The sequence below is a fragment of the Frieseomelitta varia genome, unplaced genomic scaffold, assembly GCF_011392965.1.
Source record: "Frieseomelitta varia isolate USP_RPSP 00005682 unplaced genomic scaffold, Fvar_1.2 scaffold_152, whole genome shotgun sequence".
Lineage (NCBI taxonomy): Eukaryota > Metazoa > Arthropoda > Insecta > Hymenoptera > Apidae > Frieseomelitta > Frieseomelitta varia.
The window spans coordinates 874,986-892,772 of NW_025109217.1; the positions used below are offsets into that span (position 1 = coordinate 874,986).

General features: G+C 40.3%; 1 protein-coding gene across 1 annotated transcript in view; it reads left to right on the forward strand.

Annotated features, from left to right (window-relative positions):
• Positions 1-1,719: 1,719 nt before the first annotated feature.
• LOC122535138 (laccase-1-like) overlaps positions 1,720-17,787 on the forward strand; it is a 47,148-nt gene continuing 31,080 nt past the window's right edge. Inside the window, exon 1 of the mRNA XM_043666385.1 lies at positions 1,720-2,295. Within this exon, the coding sequence (XP_043522320.1) occupies positions 2,184-2,295 (112 nt within the window). The 5' untranslated portion in view covers positions 1,720-2,183. The remainder of the gene's footprint in view (positions 2,296-17,787) is intronic.

Here is a 17,787-nt window from a genome sequence, read left to right on the forward strand (position 1 = left end):
TGTAAACCAGTAATTTCACGGAACACTAAGATCGGTAATCGATTCTCGATAAGACGAAACAGGTTTCCAACCGATTTGATTTCGTCAAAAAGCACGAAATGTCACTTCCTCCATGTATCATTCGATAATTACAACTGTTCCTTTCTCTCTCTCTCTCTCTCTCTCTCTCTCTCTCTCTCTCTCTCTTCTTTGTCGTTTGCACGCAACCGGAAAGTATAGTCCAAAATGAACACGCTACCCCGTTGAAGTTTCTTGACATAACGAATTCCATTCGACTGGAAAATCAATGATCACTATTTAGAAGCTTTCGTTATGATCGTTGTCCTGCAACAGGTACCGCGTCTTCGACCTTTATGGTCACGAGTAATTGAATACTTTACTGTAAAACTAGTTTAATTAGCCTGATCGCAAAAACAGAAGAAAACGAAGCAATGAATAAACGACGATGTAATGAGATCATTTGAGTACCGGTATTGCTTCTCTTGGAAATTACTAGTCGTATTATTGTCATTCTTTATAATTCTTTTTAATTAAAAACCTTTTATTTTGTAATATATTATTTTGTCCCTGCGTTTACACTTGCAGGGATCGAAATTTAGGACCTAACTTAATTTTTTATAATTTTTAATTTAACTGATCCAATTAAGATTAATCTTCTTTTAAAGCGTTCATTTCTTTCTCATTTTAATCGCCAATATCTATTACTTTCTATAATCCAAACAGGATTCTTAGCATGAAAATTTCTAGCATTTCTAACGTTGCTTCTTGGAGGACGTAGAAAAATGAGTCGTCAGATATTCCTGCTTGTGTTTCTAAAAGTTAGATCTACCAGCCGTTGTAGCGTATTTTCAACGGCGGCGAAAAATTGTGGAAAGGAGAAATCGAAGAGTGGCGCCCTAGTGGCGAATTGAATATTTCTACCCGATCCGAGAACACCACGCATAAATATACGTACCACTTGAATAAATCTCGATAGCCGTCGCGTTCCTCAATCGCTTTCGAAACCCTAGGCTAGGTACGTTGGTCTAGCGCGTTTGCTAATCCGATGATTTTTCTCCGACCAATAAACAGCACCTGTCCAGCGATATTTATAGGTACATGTATCGACTAGAAGCAATCGAGGACAAACCTATTCGATCATGGTCCCTGAACCTGGCAACAAAACAAAGTTCCAACAATTCTGCTCTCTAATCTTGCAAAAACCCAAAATCGACGCTTCTCGACGATAATTGTCAAGCAGAAACCTCGATGGGACCGTTCCTCATTGTCAAGGTGTGCCAAGGTGATGGTTCGAATCGTATCGAAGGCATAAACCGTCAGGTAGCACCGAAGTCGGGAACGTGTAACACGTGTCCGTGCAAGGAAGCTTCTAAAGGAACGCGAAACGCAGCTCGAGCGTAGACAAGGTGCCCGGCCCCTCCACGTGCGCCTACCACTATCAGACTCCTCTGTCAGAGAGACGGATAGACCCGGTAGGAACCCGGTGGAACGTAGAAGGGCGCTGAAGAAAGCTAACGTTTCAGCTTGGCGCGATCTTACTTACGGGAGCAAAAGAACCCCACCTAAAACCCCTTCACCTTCGTCAGAAGTGGAGTCCGAAGTTGTAACCGACGGCGGGGGAACTTGAACGTCACTTTTCCAGACCTCTAAGCTGATTATTAGCGGCGGCGCCTTCCAAACATCTGGTGATATTACCACCTACCCGGGTATCGCTACCACCTACCACCTACTAGCCGACACTTTCTGCCACCTCTCCGGCCGGTGCTGTACGTCTCGATCTGAAAAGGAGGTGAATGCGCGGAACAGTGTATCATTGGACAAGGAATTGGGGCAGGAGCCAATGGTAAGGTGCGCGAGGTGGAGCGATAGGTTTTAAATAGATGTACAAGAGCACACACTGGATTACGACTAGTCGGATAAGACCGATATACGCGCGTCTTCGCGGGATTTCGGGAGCAGATACGCGACCTCGCGTCTCGTATCGGACGTCGTCGCCGTGGTGGTAGTTCTCGCATTCCTCGGGGATAACGGGCGAACGGTGTGAAACCCGACGAGAGGGAAGTGACAGTTGAGATACACCGGCGAACACAAAGAACGTCTCAGTCGACGCTGAGCCATTGCCTCAGCAAGTCTCACCACAAGTCGGAGATCTAGTTCGAGAAAGTTTCCACCGATTGCCAGCCATGAGACTCGCCGCCGCTCGTGGCCACGCGATGCTCGTCCTCGTGACGATATTTGCATGCACGCGTGTCTCGCTTGCGATACGTGTCACGCAAACTGCCGGTAGGAAGAACGGTGAGTCATTTTCTTGCTTTTCTTCTTTTTCTTCTTCTTCTTCTTCTTGTTCTACTTCTTTGTCCTCTTTGCTCTTTCTGCACCTTCTACTCGACTTGTTCCCTCTCTATCGTTATCTCTGCTTGCGCCGTTGTTTCTTCCTTCTTCCTCCTCCTTCTCTTCTTCGCTCCGGTACTCGTTTACGTTTCCTTACTCGGCTGGCTGCACCGGTATCTCCGTCCCTCTCGGATTCACGGTCCTCGACCTTCCCTTGTGTCTTCCCTCGCTCCGTTTTGCTTCCACGCCGATTCTCCCAGCCAATATCCTCCAGTTCCCCCTTTGGTCTTCTTCCTGCCTTCTTCTTGCTTCGCCCGCTACGTACTACGATCGTTTTTCTTCGTATGTTCCCTCGCTCGTTTCATTCAATCGGGTCTCGCCAGTACGTGGATTTTCGTGCGCCGAACTGCTGACAGCAGGCAGTCGCGAGTGAAGTGTACTTACTCGAACTGTGTAACGACAAAACGTACCAGGGAGAATCAGTGAATGATATTGTGGTGTGTCACGGGATAATACTTCGTTCGAGGGAACGAAGCTACGCTACACAGCGACGTGACGATCGTGTTTTCTCACGCGACTCGCAGGTCTTTTTCTTTACTCTGATCAAACAAACAACACGACTTTCGTAAATGTCACAGTAAATGTCAGACGAGATTCTCATCTCTCGTGTGAGTCTCGATCGATTTCACTTAGGGAATCATGCTAGAAGCTGGTGTTTCGTTTCACGGAACGGATAAAGCATTCTGGAAACAACCGACTCAAGGTTACGACTCACTCCGCATGCTTTCCCGTCAAGTAAAGATCGAACGGATCGTTCCGTCAAAATTTTCGGAGCAAACGCTGCAGTTTCCTGAGAAACTCGTAGCTAGATTTTCAATGAATTTTCAACATTCCAACGAAATGTCTAATACATGTTCGCCATGAATGGAACCGCAAAGTCCAACGTTTTTCCTGATCCTCGATGTCCCGATGACCGCGAGTGATAGTTGATGTGGAAAGTAACGCGCAAAAAGCGCGCGAAAGAAGTCGATCGATTTCAAACCAGAAGAAGAATCTTTTAACGGGACTAGAGAAAGAGAGAGAGAAAGAAATAGTGTTTTCTGTGTAAAATTGCACCGTTACGTCGCGGACCATTCACGAGTACCACACAAGTGTCTCGCAAGTGTGTCACTCAAAGAATTAAGTCATTACGTCCATTTTACATCCGTTCGATCGATATTGGATAAACTCTCTTACGACAATTCTTGTCGATCTCTTCTCTTTTGACTCAGTTTGCCTTTCTGGCGTTCCTCCACGTCTCGATCGTTGTCCGTCGACTATGAAAACTTTCGATTACGACCGACAAACTCGATTGACTAGGATTCTAGAACGCGAGCGCACGCGCTCCGGTCAGCTGACGAACTTTTAACGAGAGAAGTTGGTGGCTGGAGACCAACCGAGTCGCAAAATACGGCAAACGTTGCACGATCGCCGCCTGCGATGGAAGTAATTGCTATAATTATAGCAAGCGCGATTAATCGCTCTACAGCTAGCAATTATTTCCGATTTCTGTTAATCGCACGATCCTCCAGATATCGTTCAGCGCCACTAGTGTCATTTAAATGAAAATCAAGTTACGAAATTCCAAGTTGAGTTGCCAATTACCAAATCCTTTTCAAATATCGTTAAATATATATATATATATACATCATCGTTAAATACAAACGATTAATTATAATTATTCAAAGGTCTGTATCGATTTTTACGAAAAATTCGTGGAACCTGTTGGCCCATCATCGATCATACCCTCTAACTCGGAAAGAATGACAAGCGTTGAGAATTGAGAACTTGATCACATGATGATTATCATCTCTCTTAAATCTTAATTTTCAACGATCGTACATTTTCAATTTCTCTCCGTAATTTTTCATTTCGGCTTCTTGAATCTCCCCTTTAATTTTTTTTTTTTTTCGCTTGCCGTGTTTAACAGAGACACGAACAGCGGAATTGATGTTCGTAGTAAGACATTTTTGCAACCAAATATACACGTGTTGAAATATCGTTACACAACGTCGTTAAACGCGCACGTCGTACGAAAATGGAGGTAGGCAGAACTGGACTTTTTACGAATCTCCGCAAGATTTGTTCCGTTGTTGGAGCATGTTCGACATTTGCATACAACAACCGATTGTCCGCGGCAGAGTTGTTTAACTTTCAAGCCTGAATTCATTAACGAGATTTTCACCCGAAGTATTTCAACCGCGGTAAGTTCAGAAATTACGGAACGACCGACTGACCGTTCCGATCGGCAAACTCGCATTTTTCTCTAACAATCCAGCGAGCCTAAATATCGCTCGAATTATTGTTAAAGAATCATGTTTACGTACGTGTTCGCAAGAAACTTGATAATCGTTGGCAAATTAATGCATTTCGTCCAGTGGATTCAACAATTTTGATAATGACATTTTTCCTTTCATTTTCTTATTTTCATATTTTCTCATTTTACCAAAATTTTTACGTACAAGAACCATGTACGTATAAAATACATACGTGGCGATTATTGACGACTCCCCCATCGGATCTAACAATCTCGATTATTTTTCATTCCATTTTCTCTATCTCTATACATTGTACTTTAATCAATCTTACGGTACAGAATATTTTCTCACTTTCCCAAAAATGTCGATCAATCATCACGTCATAGAGTCACGTGTACCAGGCGTTCACGTATTAGAATGCAAAACACTTTTTACACGATTCTTGCAGCGAACCTAACGATCTTGATAGCTATACCTCCCAGTTTCTCTACTTCTATGTAAGGTAGTCCATTCAATCGTCGGCGTAGCTATTAGAAATTGGTTTTCAAACAGCGGATGGCATACTGCCAGTGCATATAACAGTTTATCGTAGACTGGTCGAACAACTTGTTCACCTACATATAACAACGTTCACTGCTTCTTCGTACGCGCGTGCTCGTTTCCCGCTAGAATTCTCGAAACTGACGTGAAAATTGGCTTCTCGGGTTCTCCAGCCTTGCTGATCATCGTCTCTTTCTCGGATCCACGAGAGAATCAACAGTTTCTGTTTCCATCTTTTGATGTGTCGTTTCTTCTCTCTATTACTCGACTCGGGTATCGAGTCAGTCTCGTGTCTTTAACGGTTCAAACGAGGAAACGTACGGCGTGTTCTGTGAATGAAACATGGCGGTTCGGAGAATCTGATCGTTTGGCCTTCATTCGCCGTGAATCGGTCTAATGAATGAGCTAAATTTAAAAAGGAGAAAAAAGAAAATCAATATACAGATTGAATAAAGATCCACTTTAGAACATTCAATCGAGATTAAAAAGATGGAAGAATGGAAATTAAGAGAACAAAAGATTCTTTAGGTTCTTGGGATTTTTTGTGTAATTTTGTTGATCAATTTTTTGATTTAATTTGCGGTTAATTTTAAGGTACAAGATACACAAAATGTATATTTTTTTTAGTCATTTCATTATTTAATTATATTTGTATAAATTCGTATTTTTATGGACAGAAGTAAACAAACAGATTCTATACAGAAAATTTTAGACCTAGAAATTTACTTTAGATATCTTTTATATTTTTACATATTACAATATATAAATTTTGCATGCTCTTGAATATTTCAACTTTCTTAAAATCCGTGTGCTATTAATCGATATAAATTCGTCGCAACAAGTCCGAGAATGTTAAATCATTTAATCTTCGAAAAAAGAGATTCCCGGCAATTAAATTCGCCGAGTAACGTCTTGAATCGGCAATTCAACGAAAGAAATTCTCGAAATTTTAAGACGGATTGTCCCACTTTGAAATCGTTTGATACGTGTTTACTATACACTCTGATCCGCGAGAGTACTTTTCATAAATTTAGACTGTCACGACGTCCGTCACATCGTTACAACGTCAATGAAATTTCGAAATGTTTTCAACAGACCGTGTATATATATATATAATAGCTATTTTTTTGTGAGTCAGCATATTTGTCAGAGTTGCATACTTTTCTGAAAAAGTAGAGTAGTCGAGCGTGAGCGAGATGAAACTCTGTTTCGAAGAAAGTACGCGTTTCTTCGACAGAAGCGAGAATCAAGCGGAAGAACGACGAAGAGAAATAGGGAAATAAACAGAGACGCAGGTCGTACCGATTCTGGCCGATCGACGTTTGCCGTGGCTTCGATCGTTCTCTCCTGTTCGGATCCCTCGTTATCTAGGTTGAGTCGTTCGTGTTCACGGCGAACAATTTGTTGCGCTAGCGTGTACGTCTCGTACGGATCGTAATCACCGGTGAAACCAGCGACACCGAGGGCCGCGGGTACGTCACGCGTGCGTTCCGTGCGATCCTCGGACTCCGTTAAGAAAATTGATTCTAATGGATTCGAAATTGCACCCGTTCTATCTCGTGCGCGGCGAGTTTCAAACAAGAGATTGATTTTACAGTTGCTCACCGCGTCTTCGCCCGATTGATACGATAATTTATGGCCGACGTTTGCTTTTTTCTACCACTTGCCAGATCGTTGAACAGCGGCATGGACGTAGTAATGTTTCTAATGACGAATTCGATGGCACTGATACTATATATTTCTTAACGCGGTTGATCTAACCATCAAGTGAGCTCGGTAATTTTATTTATTAGTCCTTTTCTTTTCTTCATACTGTAGTATGAAATGTAATGTTATATAATATAATAGTGTGGAATACAACACAGTCAAATTTGAAAAAAATAGTTCCTTTTTAAGTAGTCGTATTTCATTTACACGCTTCAGTAGTACAGGTCTTGTTATAATTATATTTTACTTATACGCGTTAATGATATAGATCTCAGCGATAAGACGTATTGTCCTAATTAGTTTCTAACATATTATTGTCTCACCAAAATGAATCTAATAACGAATATATTTTTTTAGTAAAAGGTATATATTTTTTTTAAAAGTTGTATTTCTGGGTGTAATGAATGAATCATTACGACTTTGAAATTTCTAAAGTTCTCTCCTAGATTGCAGTAGACAATGAAATAAAAATTTGGACTTCTCTCGCAATTAAAAACGAGTAATCCATAATTATGGGTCAACGAAAGGCCCGAATTCGCCGAGTTTATTCGATACTCGTTTGATCCTCCGATTTGCCAAATCACTGACCCCGTTAATCGATCTATTCAATTTTTCTCGTCCCTAAAAATCGTGATTACAAAATCACTGACGCTCACGATTTAAACTTTAGACCTCGATCCTCGATCGATTACGTACAGAAAATAAAATTTGAGGAGAACCAATCGACCGCTATGACGAGACGTAATCCCATCGTGAAATTTCAAAGAATCTAACGGATGAATTGAAACGCACCAGTATTCCAATTATTTTTTTTTTTTTTTTTTAAATCTAACGGATAAGTTGACCAAATCAATAATTCTACAAATCATTTTTCTGACAGGGGGCGTGAGCAGCAAGCAATTGGTTCATTAACGTTGTTAACATCGAAAATGCAAGAAACCTGTCATGTTTGAGGAATGATCGTTACCAACGCAACGGTACAATGGGTCGTTTATCGCGGTGCAATTCGCCTCACGAACACTACACTTTGTTTTAACGATTCCCTTAGGGATCCATTCGTTTCTCAATCTAGCCACGCGATACAAGGAATTATTCTCAGCTAGCTGAAATAACTCGACTGCGAATTTATATCTTTCCAAATATAATTTAGAACCTGAATAGAAAATTACTCTCTCTCTCTCTTTACTACATATTATAAAGAATACTATACCGCATTGTGTATTCTCTATAATTTTCCGTTTTTTAATTTCACATAAATCCGCAGTCTGTTTGCAATCGATCGAAAGAAAATCAATTCGATTTAACTTCGTACTTGTAATTCGATGAATTCTTTTTCTAAGACTCGTGTAACATTTTCCCTTTTTCCCTCCATCAGCCCTCATTCGATTACTTACGGTCCCGTTCATTTCGAGTAATAACAGTAAACTTATTAGCCCTCGGGGCGAGCCTCTGCCTCACGTTTGCTCAACCTGGATCGCGTTCATACGTACGGAGTCTTCCGTAGTTTGCTGCAAAATTACCGGAGGCAATTTAAACGAGGTCGTAAAATCCTCGATCGATATCACGAAGGATCGCACTTCTCTTCTAGTAATCCTTCAACTGCCCACATAAGGAACGCGTTCTTTCTTTCAAAAATTTTCGCATAAGGAGTGCATATGGAGGAATGTTAGAACTGTCTTCAGTAGCGAAAAAAAAAAAAAGAATATTTTATTTCTTCCAGCAATTATTTTAATCGACAGTAAAAGGATTAATTACACACGCTTCCACCAATACCGATCCTCCAGTTTTAAATTTTGCGATCGTGAAAGTGAATGGAGGAAGCAAGAAAAAGGATAAAGGTGATTCATCCGTGAGGAATCGGTCTCGTTGAGAGAAGAAAGGGTTCGTTCCAGGAATACGAGTGGAAACGAATAACGGTTTTTGGGAGAAAGTTGCACCGTTGACATATCCTTTCGGTTGATCTGAAATTTCCTGCACAACGAAGCGTCACGGAGATCGATGTTCCGTACGATCGATGGATTTCACCCTATTCGCAAGATGTTTCGTAGTTAAGGCTGCCGATGACCTAGTAAGTCATGCGTTTAGATCTATTTCCCCTGATCGTTGAATTGGGACGAATCTTCGTTTCTAAACGCGCGCTTACTAACAGTAAAATTTATTAATAATTAAGATTGTAGTAATTTGTATCTTTCCCTTTCGTCGCGAGCATCTTGCTTTTATTTTTTCATGACTTTGTTAAATATTTTTCCTTTGACCTAGGCAATATAATAATCAAAGTTTCAATAATACTTATCTGGCCGTGGGATTGCGGAGATTTCTTCCGATACGATTTAGCAATAAATTAAATAATAATATACGTATATCTAATAATAATTTGAGGAACCAAGGATAATTCATTCATTCGTATAAAATACCATGTAACGTGCTATAGTTAGAGGAATGAAGTACTGGTCCTAATTCGATGCTCAGGAAATAGTAATTTTCGATTCGTAGGTTTAATTGATCGTATTAACGAATACCTACCAATTAATCGTGGGAGCAACCATCGATCTTTCCCGCTGAATCAGAACTTTCGATTACAGTTAATTGCGACTTTTCTCGATAATTCCACCTCTTTTTCCCTAATAATTTCACGGATATTTCCTCAGTTTCCGCAAGTTAATTGCTCACGATAGAACGTTTCGCGCTAATAAATCTGTCGTGCGATGTAAAAATCGATTACCGAAACATTCACGAGTAGGTTTCTAACCTAGAACCCGTGGGAGTAAATTGAACCCGTGGTGTTTCGCTGGTTACACAGCGGGAGGAATTGACAAACATCCGATGATTAACAGTGCGTAAAAATGATCTGCCACGCACTTTCTTGTCGTTAGAAACCATTGGTGAAATCCTCGATCATACTTATCATCATTCTCGCCTCTCTCTGTGCTTCTATCTGTTTTGAATTTCTATCGCGCGACGAACGGTACGCGATGAAATACGACTTTGCTTCTTACGATTCGACTTTTATTTCTCGTCGTTCGTAGCTGAATGTTTGCTTGCCGTTCATTTCCGGTCGGATCAAGCATGAAAACTGATGGGAACATGTCATTTATTCAGTTTATTCAGTTTTAATAAGTTTCTTATTTATAATTATCCATATTAAAATAATCTAAAATTCTTATCACAAATTGATAAACGTTTGCCTATAAATATTCAACTACGATAGACTTCCGAGATTTCTGAAGATTTCATGATCAGATATTTATAAAATGTATGCGAAGAATATCTTTTGAATACACTTGGAAATCAAGAAATAAAGAATAAAGACTCAACCTCTGTATAATATAATTATGATTCTTTATGATTTATGATAATAAAAAACAAAAAGAAAATGCTTTTATCAGTAAAAGAATCAAAATTCGAATCATAAACTTGCACATATTTGACCAAGAAATCGCAGATAACGGTAGGAACAGCTGCATACCCTCCAGTTACGTAAATGCCAGCTAAATGAACCGTTTGCCCTTCGCGAGGCTGCAATAAATGGAATTCTACCGTACAATCATGCCATTAACCATAATGAAAGCCCGTATAATATCGCGAATATTTTCACGCCTGTTATATCACACGTCTATATTTCAAGCCGGAAACTGCCGGTTTCCACGAAATAAACGATCTGAGATCAATTCCGTAGATAGTAACCGCATTGATCATCAGCTCCATTAACACGTCCGAAGAAATAAAAAATGCGACGTTAATTGTGCACACGTTGCTGCGTCGAGTTTGTCCGATTTCTAACCGATATCTCGGATTTCATTTCAGCGAGGTGTAAGTTTAGGTTGAAAGGGACTTGAGTTGAAGTTGAAGGGGAAAAATGCGCTTCCCATCGGAATCGATGCAACGACAATAAAGTCACTAACGAGTGTTTTGTCTCGGAACAAGTCCTTTGAATGTTCATTATGAAATTATGAAAAATCTGTTAAAAGGATTACATCTTTGTTCATAAATTCATAAATCGTGAAGCTACAAATAAATTAATAGTTCGTCCAAAAATTATACGGAGAATCTAGGATACTTAAAATAATTAGTTCACATGTTGTAATATATCATATAAATATATCTCTGCTCAAAAGTCTTGGGTCTAGTATTATGCTTGTTTCATATTTGAATAAAGTCAAATAAAATACAACAAGGATTTTGTAAAATGTTAATATGGCAATAGTTATGCAAATACATAGTAACGATGCAAAAACTTTATTATCTATGGTAAGCGCTGTATGTTAAAAATAAAAAGTGTCCTGAGATTTTTGAACAGAATTGTACATTGAAAGAATAACATCTAAAAAGAAGTGCATTGTTAATTTCCTTGATCGATATTTCAATAATTTTAATGAGCCTTCAGAGGATCAATGACAATTTTAACTGAAGCAAAAAATCCATCAATCGTTAATCACTCGTCGTTCATTACAGAACCGCGTAACTTTCTTTCAAAGCGGTTTCCTCGTCTCCAACGTTTCAGCACGCATTCGTGAAAGTATTTTATATGAAAAACAGTTGTCCGTTTTAATCGGAATCCATTCGGTTCGCTGAATCGAAGCTTCAAAGAGAAAAGGGGAAAAAAACATTTTCTTCAACTTGTATTTGTATTTGACTTGTTCGGGGAAAAAAGCGCAGGGAGAAAAGAAAATTAGATCGCGCGAGGAAAGATCGAAGTTTCACCTTGGCAAAAAGTAGGCTTCTACTGGGAGATTTTTGTCGCTGTCAGTGATAATGAAAATGTCACGTTGCATTAACGCACCGAGATTCGAAAGTACAGCTACAGTTGCTATCGATTATCCTGATTAGTGCAAGAAAATGATAAACTGAAACTTATCTTGGTGTGAAGAAGTAAAAGTCCGTGGCAAGAACTACGACAGAGCAGAAATTGTTACTTAATTGCGTAAATGTTTCGAATCGCAGAAACGCTTGTTAAAGGTCTGATCGACTTTCTCTCGAAAGGCTTCCCTTCCCGATGATTCCACAATTTGAAACCTTTGAGCAATTAAGAAACAATTTCACCCTGCTTCACTTTTCACCATAGACGTTTACTCCTTTCTTGTATCTTCCCCTTTTATGCATCGCAATACCGTGAGAAATACAGCTTCGATATTTCTCTCTCCTCTGACTGATATGCATAACAGGTAAAGCAGGAATATTAACGACGTAGATATAAAACGTCGGAAGAAAGTTGACGCAATTTGCTCAAACGTATATACATACGGTGTAGATAACACAGTGTCAAATATGAATTACGATCTCATGGACTGGTCCCATGGAACGCAAATCTCGTAGAATTATCACCAAAGATCGAAAGATCTTTCGCTAAAGGAACACATAAGACATGTTAATTACTGCGTTTCGATGGTCGTTGAAATTCAAAGATTTCTCTAATCTTTCGAATCGGTTGCACATTTGTAAATGTCAGCGACTTAACGTGACCAGATCCACTATCGTGTTTGCCTCTTTATGGGAAAGTCGACATATTTTTATGCGTCGACACCCGTCGAATGCGGGACTTCGTTTTATCATTGGTCAACGATTCTGGATATGGTTGTCGGGTTACGATCGAACGTCGTAAGAAGCGTCGCGTATTGACGCCCGTCTCGGTCACTGATTCCTCTATGGAACCGTACAATGCAGAGTTATGTCACTTGTTGTCGATAGAAGATCACCTTGTAACCGAGTTAGTTCGTACCAAAAGCGAAAGGTTCGACCGTAATAGTAGCAAACGTCGACTCTCGTATAAGCAGACAAAGGCGTAGCTCTCCATTGATTTCAGCGTGGGAACAGCGTATTACGACGTTCGATCGAACACCGTCGCCATGACTAATTTATCTCGCCGGTTCTAGAGCGCAGCGTTGCATTGGCTCGATCTGGTATCTCCCGTTCCCCGGTGTTACTTTGTTGCTAACACTCGTCTTTTATGGAACTGACTAACGAGTCGTTGAATGTGTTAATTACCAGCAATGCTCTCGATTGAAATGAGAATGAATGGTGAAAATGAGAATGTTTGGGAATGATTTAACTGATAGGCAGTCCAGTCTAGGAAAGCGTAATGGAAATATTTATTTAAGAGAAAGATTTATTTAAATATTCCTTTGTACGTTTCAAAAATCGATAGTAGGCACTGTGTTCCAAATTCATCAAAAAGTATAACGATATATTTCTATCGTTTCCTATCACTGCGAATAATTACCTTATTACGACTGTCTGATAACTCTCTGAAAAGACACGATAGAGATATAGTTCTTAGGAAATGGGGTAAATTTAGAACCGTCGAATTTTTTCCACGCGTCGAAGCAACGATCGAGGAACTCAAAAGCTTCGATTCTACACTGTGAATCGCGTTTCGTTAGCCAGACGCGTTAGCAGACGTATTCTACTTATCTATACGTGCAACTTAAGGTTTCCTGAAACGCGCTGATTCGTGTTCCGGTTGCTAATTAACAGTTAAACGGACCGACTGGAAAACTCTGGGAATACTATGATCCACGTTGCCATAAGACTGGATACTTACCTCACTTCCTGCACTTAATGGCACGCTGGTTGTCAGTTGCTCCATTCCGGGCCACGATATACTATAAAATAACCATGCGATTCGTGCGTATTCATAGAGACCAGAAATCGTCGTGACTGGGTCACGCGCCTTTATTTTTGTTAACCAAGCCGGTCTTAACCACGTCGAGCGTGGGCCTCGTTGCGTCATTTTACTATGTATCCATGCAACCGCGTTGAAATAGTAGGATTTTATTGCGAACTACCTACCAGCCAGCCAGCCAGATTTGATATAATCGTCGTGACGTGAATTCCCGTGTCCTTTCCACTCGGAGCACTTCCCGTCAACGAGTCGCGAGAATTGCGAATCGGTGCAACGATTTGGAGTAATTAACCAACGGAGAACGTTGGCGCGCTTGCGGGAAATTTTAACGCATCGAAACGCACAAGTTTAATTTAGTTAATTTCTGTTTAAGTGATAAGTTCGTCTAGAAATGTTTATAAAAATATAACCGGTTCGTTGACGCGACGAATTTCAGATTTTTTGTTCAACAGGAATTAACATTTTCCTTGCAGGTTTGAAAGTAAAGCATAGAAGCTTATTAGTGTGAATATTAATTGACTATGGATTTATAACAGGTTTAAGAACGTCACTTGATCTCGATTTGTTTTGTTGATTTATTTAAGTTATTATACGACTCTTTCGGTTAAAAAGACGATCGTGGATGTTAGAAAAATTAACGTTCTGTAATAGAAATTCCACTTCGTGTACAACATTCAATTTGAAATCATTTTCATATAATACATTTAGACACACAGGTAGTTTTGTTTGATATTTTTCCTAAATATAATAGAAATTCCACGCATCGGATAATTCGAGAAAGTAACGTGACCCATGGTTCGTTCGACAAAATTTACGTCTCAACGAACGTGAGAAAAACCGCTTTCCGGCTCCTTCTTCCGCGACAGAAAGGGAAAAAAAACGTGGAGGAATTAAAACATTCGAAGGGAAAAGCGTTCTCCTTTGTTGGCCGAACTCGCTCGGCGAAAATGTTACGCCATTTCGCGGCCGTTTCACGCGACGACATTAGATAACGCACTCTGTTGACAAAAAGACCGGTGTTCTGACTAATTACCGACTAACAAAGGCAACCGAGCTGGACAAACCACGGGACCCGTAACATTTCACGTTTCTCGGCTTCGTGACACCATCTTTCGTACTACCGTTACACGCTTATTCCTTTTTCTTTTCTTTTTTTTTTTTTTTCTTTCCTTTTTTTCAACGTAAAACGCGTGCTTGCTGCAATATCGTGCAGCCGATCGGCCGTTCATTCGACACGCTTGAACGACATTCTAATAAGCAAAACCAAATGTGTAGCATTCTAGGCACCGCAACCACACCGCGGTTAGAAAACCGCTCATTCCGGAATCTGAAAAAAAATAACACCACCACCCACTCGCTCATAACTTTACAATCGTTCGCGTCTAGAAATGTTGCGGGCGAACTTCTTTTTCACACGTTAGTTTCATCTCGCTGTCACGAAGTTGTTTACTAAACGTTTCGATCTTACCTTTCTCTGATACAGTAATTTTTTTGTAGAATTTGTCGACTGATCTCCTAAACCGTTAGTTTTCACCGTTGTGCGAATTTGCTTATTTGCGTTCGATCTTGACGTCTCGCGTGCTCTAACTTTCTTCAATATAATAATTTTCACTTCGAATCACCGTTATCACTGACAAGTCACAAGTTGCATGTGATTATTTCACTGATAGTAGAGGTTACAACTAGTTAGTTGGGTAATTTAATGCGAAGAGAAATCACAGTCGAGGAACATGAACATATAGAATTAGCAATCCCGTTTCTGAAATCAGTTTAGAAAACAGAAAACAGGTCCTCACCCGTTCTCACCCCTCAGTATAAAGATCCGATGAAGATTCATTCTGAAATATTTAAATAAATTTCTGAAGCGAAAAATAAAGCGATCGACCAGACACTTTCGTTCGTCGATTCGCGACGTAGGCTCGCACTTTCGACACATCCTGTTCCATTTGCGTCGTCAGTGCAGAAGAGAGACGGCTAACGGAAAGAAAGTAAAAAAGGAGAGAATGAAAAAAAGGGAGACGAAATCGAGCCAGGTGAGCCTATTGTTCATGGCGTAGCACCCACGTCGTCCGCGGGAGTGGGAAGAGTCAGCTTCGCGGATACGAGAGTGTGTAAAACGCAGAGACAGCGTGACGAGGTCGGGAAAGTGGCGACCCGCCGTCCTCGATCCTTACCAAGCTTTATCCGGCCTCCACCACACCCTTCTCACGCGTCTAATCGTATCTGCATCTCGCATATGTCAAAGTGCACGCCTAATCGTCGATCCCACTTCTCTGCCTTTGAATACTTCCTCGAACGGGCTTCCTTCGCATCGCGATACTGTAACTGATCGTGATTTCTTGTCTCGTCGTTCCGGAGAACTCGAAATGTTCGATCGACTAAAAGTGTCGGTTGCAATCGGTTCTGCGTGGTTTCTAGTATCGTCGTTCACCCAATATCATCGATATCGTTGCAAATGTCTGTGTTTCTGAGTTCTTTTGGATTACGTTTAATCTTTTCGACGTTTCCATATGCAAAACAGTACACGACTATAGATACTGTGTAGGAAGATTTTCTTCTTATTGGATATTTTAATTTGAACGAAAGAAAGATAGAAGCAGTGCGAAGAATGATGAAACTTCAGTTTTCTTAGATGTTCAACTGAACTAGACAGCATCTATTGTTAATCGTTGATAAAAAAAAAAATTATTCTCACAGAGTGAAAAAGAAAATTGTTCTGGAGGATTATGAATCATTAGTTAATTGGAAGAGCGACATAGAAAGAAAGACAGATTTCAGTTTTTTCGTAGTATCGTTAGGAATATCGTTAGGAACAAGCAGTGCCTGAGGCTGTGTCAGTTGTTATAGCTTCGTTCGATCGTGCGTTCGTTTATCTTCATTAATTTAATAAGCTGAGAAATATGACGTTAACGAAGTAGACAGTTATCTGTTTTAAACTACAATGCTCGAAATGCGCCACGATAAATCTGATTCATCACTGTAGTGTTAGCCAGGATTACTACGTGACAATTCAACCAGTTTGATTAATATATAAGACATCATCTAACCTAATCTAACCAAATTCAATTAAACTTTCTTTCGCGGAGAGAGAATGAAGAAAAAAGGGACTAATTGAACCGGCTACCCGTTAATCATGTAGATTTTCACAGAGAAAAGAGATTTATTACTTTGTGGCACAGATAACGAGGCTATTCACTATCGGAAAACGCCAGCCTAATTATTACGATGTACGCACCACTTCACAGTGGCGGTGGCATCACTTCCGATGTCGCACAATTACAGCTACCAGGTGTTTAACTTTCTCCGACCGTCTAAGAAATTTGACCATTGAAATTAACGAGCGACAGAGAGGAGAAACAAAAACCCGTATAAAGAACGAGAGTACGACTCGCTTAGGGGACACTTAGATGCTCGTTCACTTTCTCGTTTTTATTCTCGGAACGAGTCGTTGAATTTCCACGCGCGTTTCGCTGAACATAATGTAAAAATCGGTCTCTCTAATCGGTCAATGTAATTGCCGTTACTTTGAAGAACGAGTTCATTCGGTGTGAATTTCGTTTGACGTGGTTTTCTCCGATAACATCGCGCACGATATTAACGAAGCGCGTTAATTAACATACACCCTCGAGATGAAAACAGATTTGTCACACGCGGCGTTTGCGTCATGCAACGCTCGCGTGTTTCGCTCGATGTCGTCCAGAGATCGCGGGAGGTGTTCTTGCTCGAGTCGTTTCGTCGTGTTCCTCGTTTATTCGGGCTAAAACATGCCCATGTTTTACACGTGAGAACACGCGACGACCATCTCTTCGCGAACAGCGCTTCCATCACGTGCCGCGTCTTTCACACGACTCTGCACACCCTTTCTGTGTATTACGATCATCAACGAGAATGTCTTGGTGTAATCACGTCGCGATTATTTCAGTAATATTAAGGAAATTATGATTACGGCAATGATCGTATTAGCCGACAGAATGAGCATTACGCACTGAATGAAGTTTCACTGAAACTTGCGGTGTGCTTATGCACGCGTACGACTCTTAATACTGTAGAATGTTTTGTTACAGCTAGATTGACAACAGAAGAACATTTCTCTTGTGTTTTTAAAAGGTATATTTTACATACTTTACGGAATAATTTTTTAAATCCAGTGCACAGTGTCCGTTAATGTCAATGTTCTTGAAAAATATCGACTCTCGGTACATTGGTTATGCCATTATTCTCATGAAATTCAACACGGATCACACATTTGTAGACTAGATAAATGCCAGCTTCTTAACGAGACGTCGTCTTGTA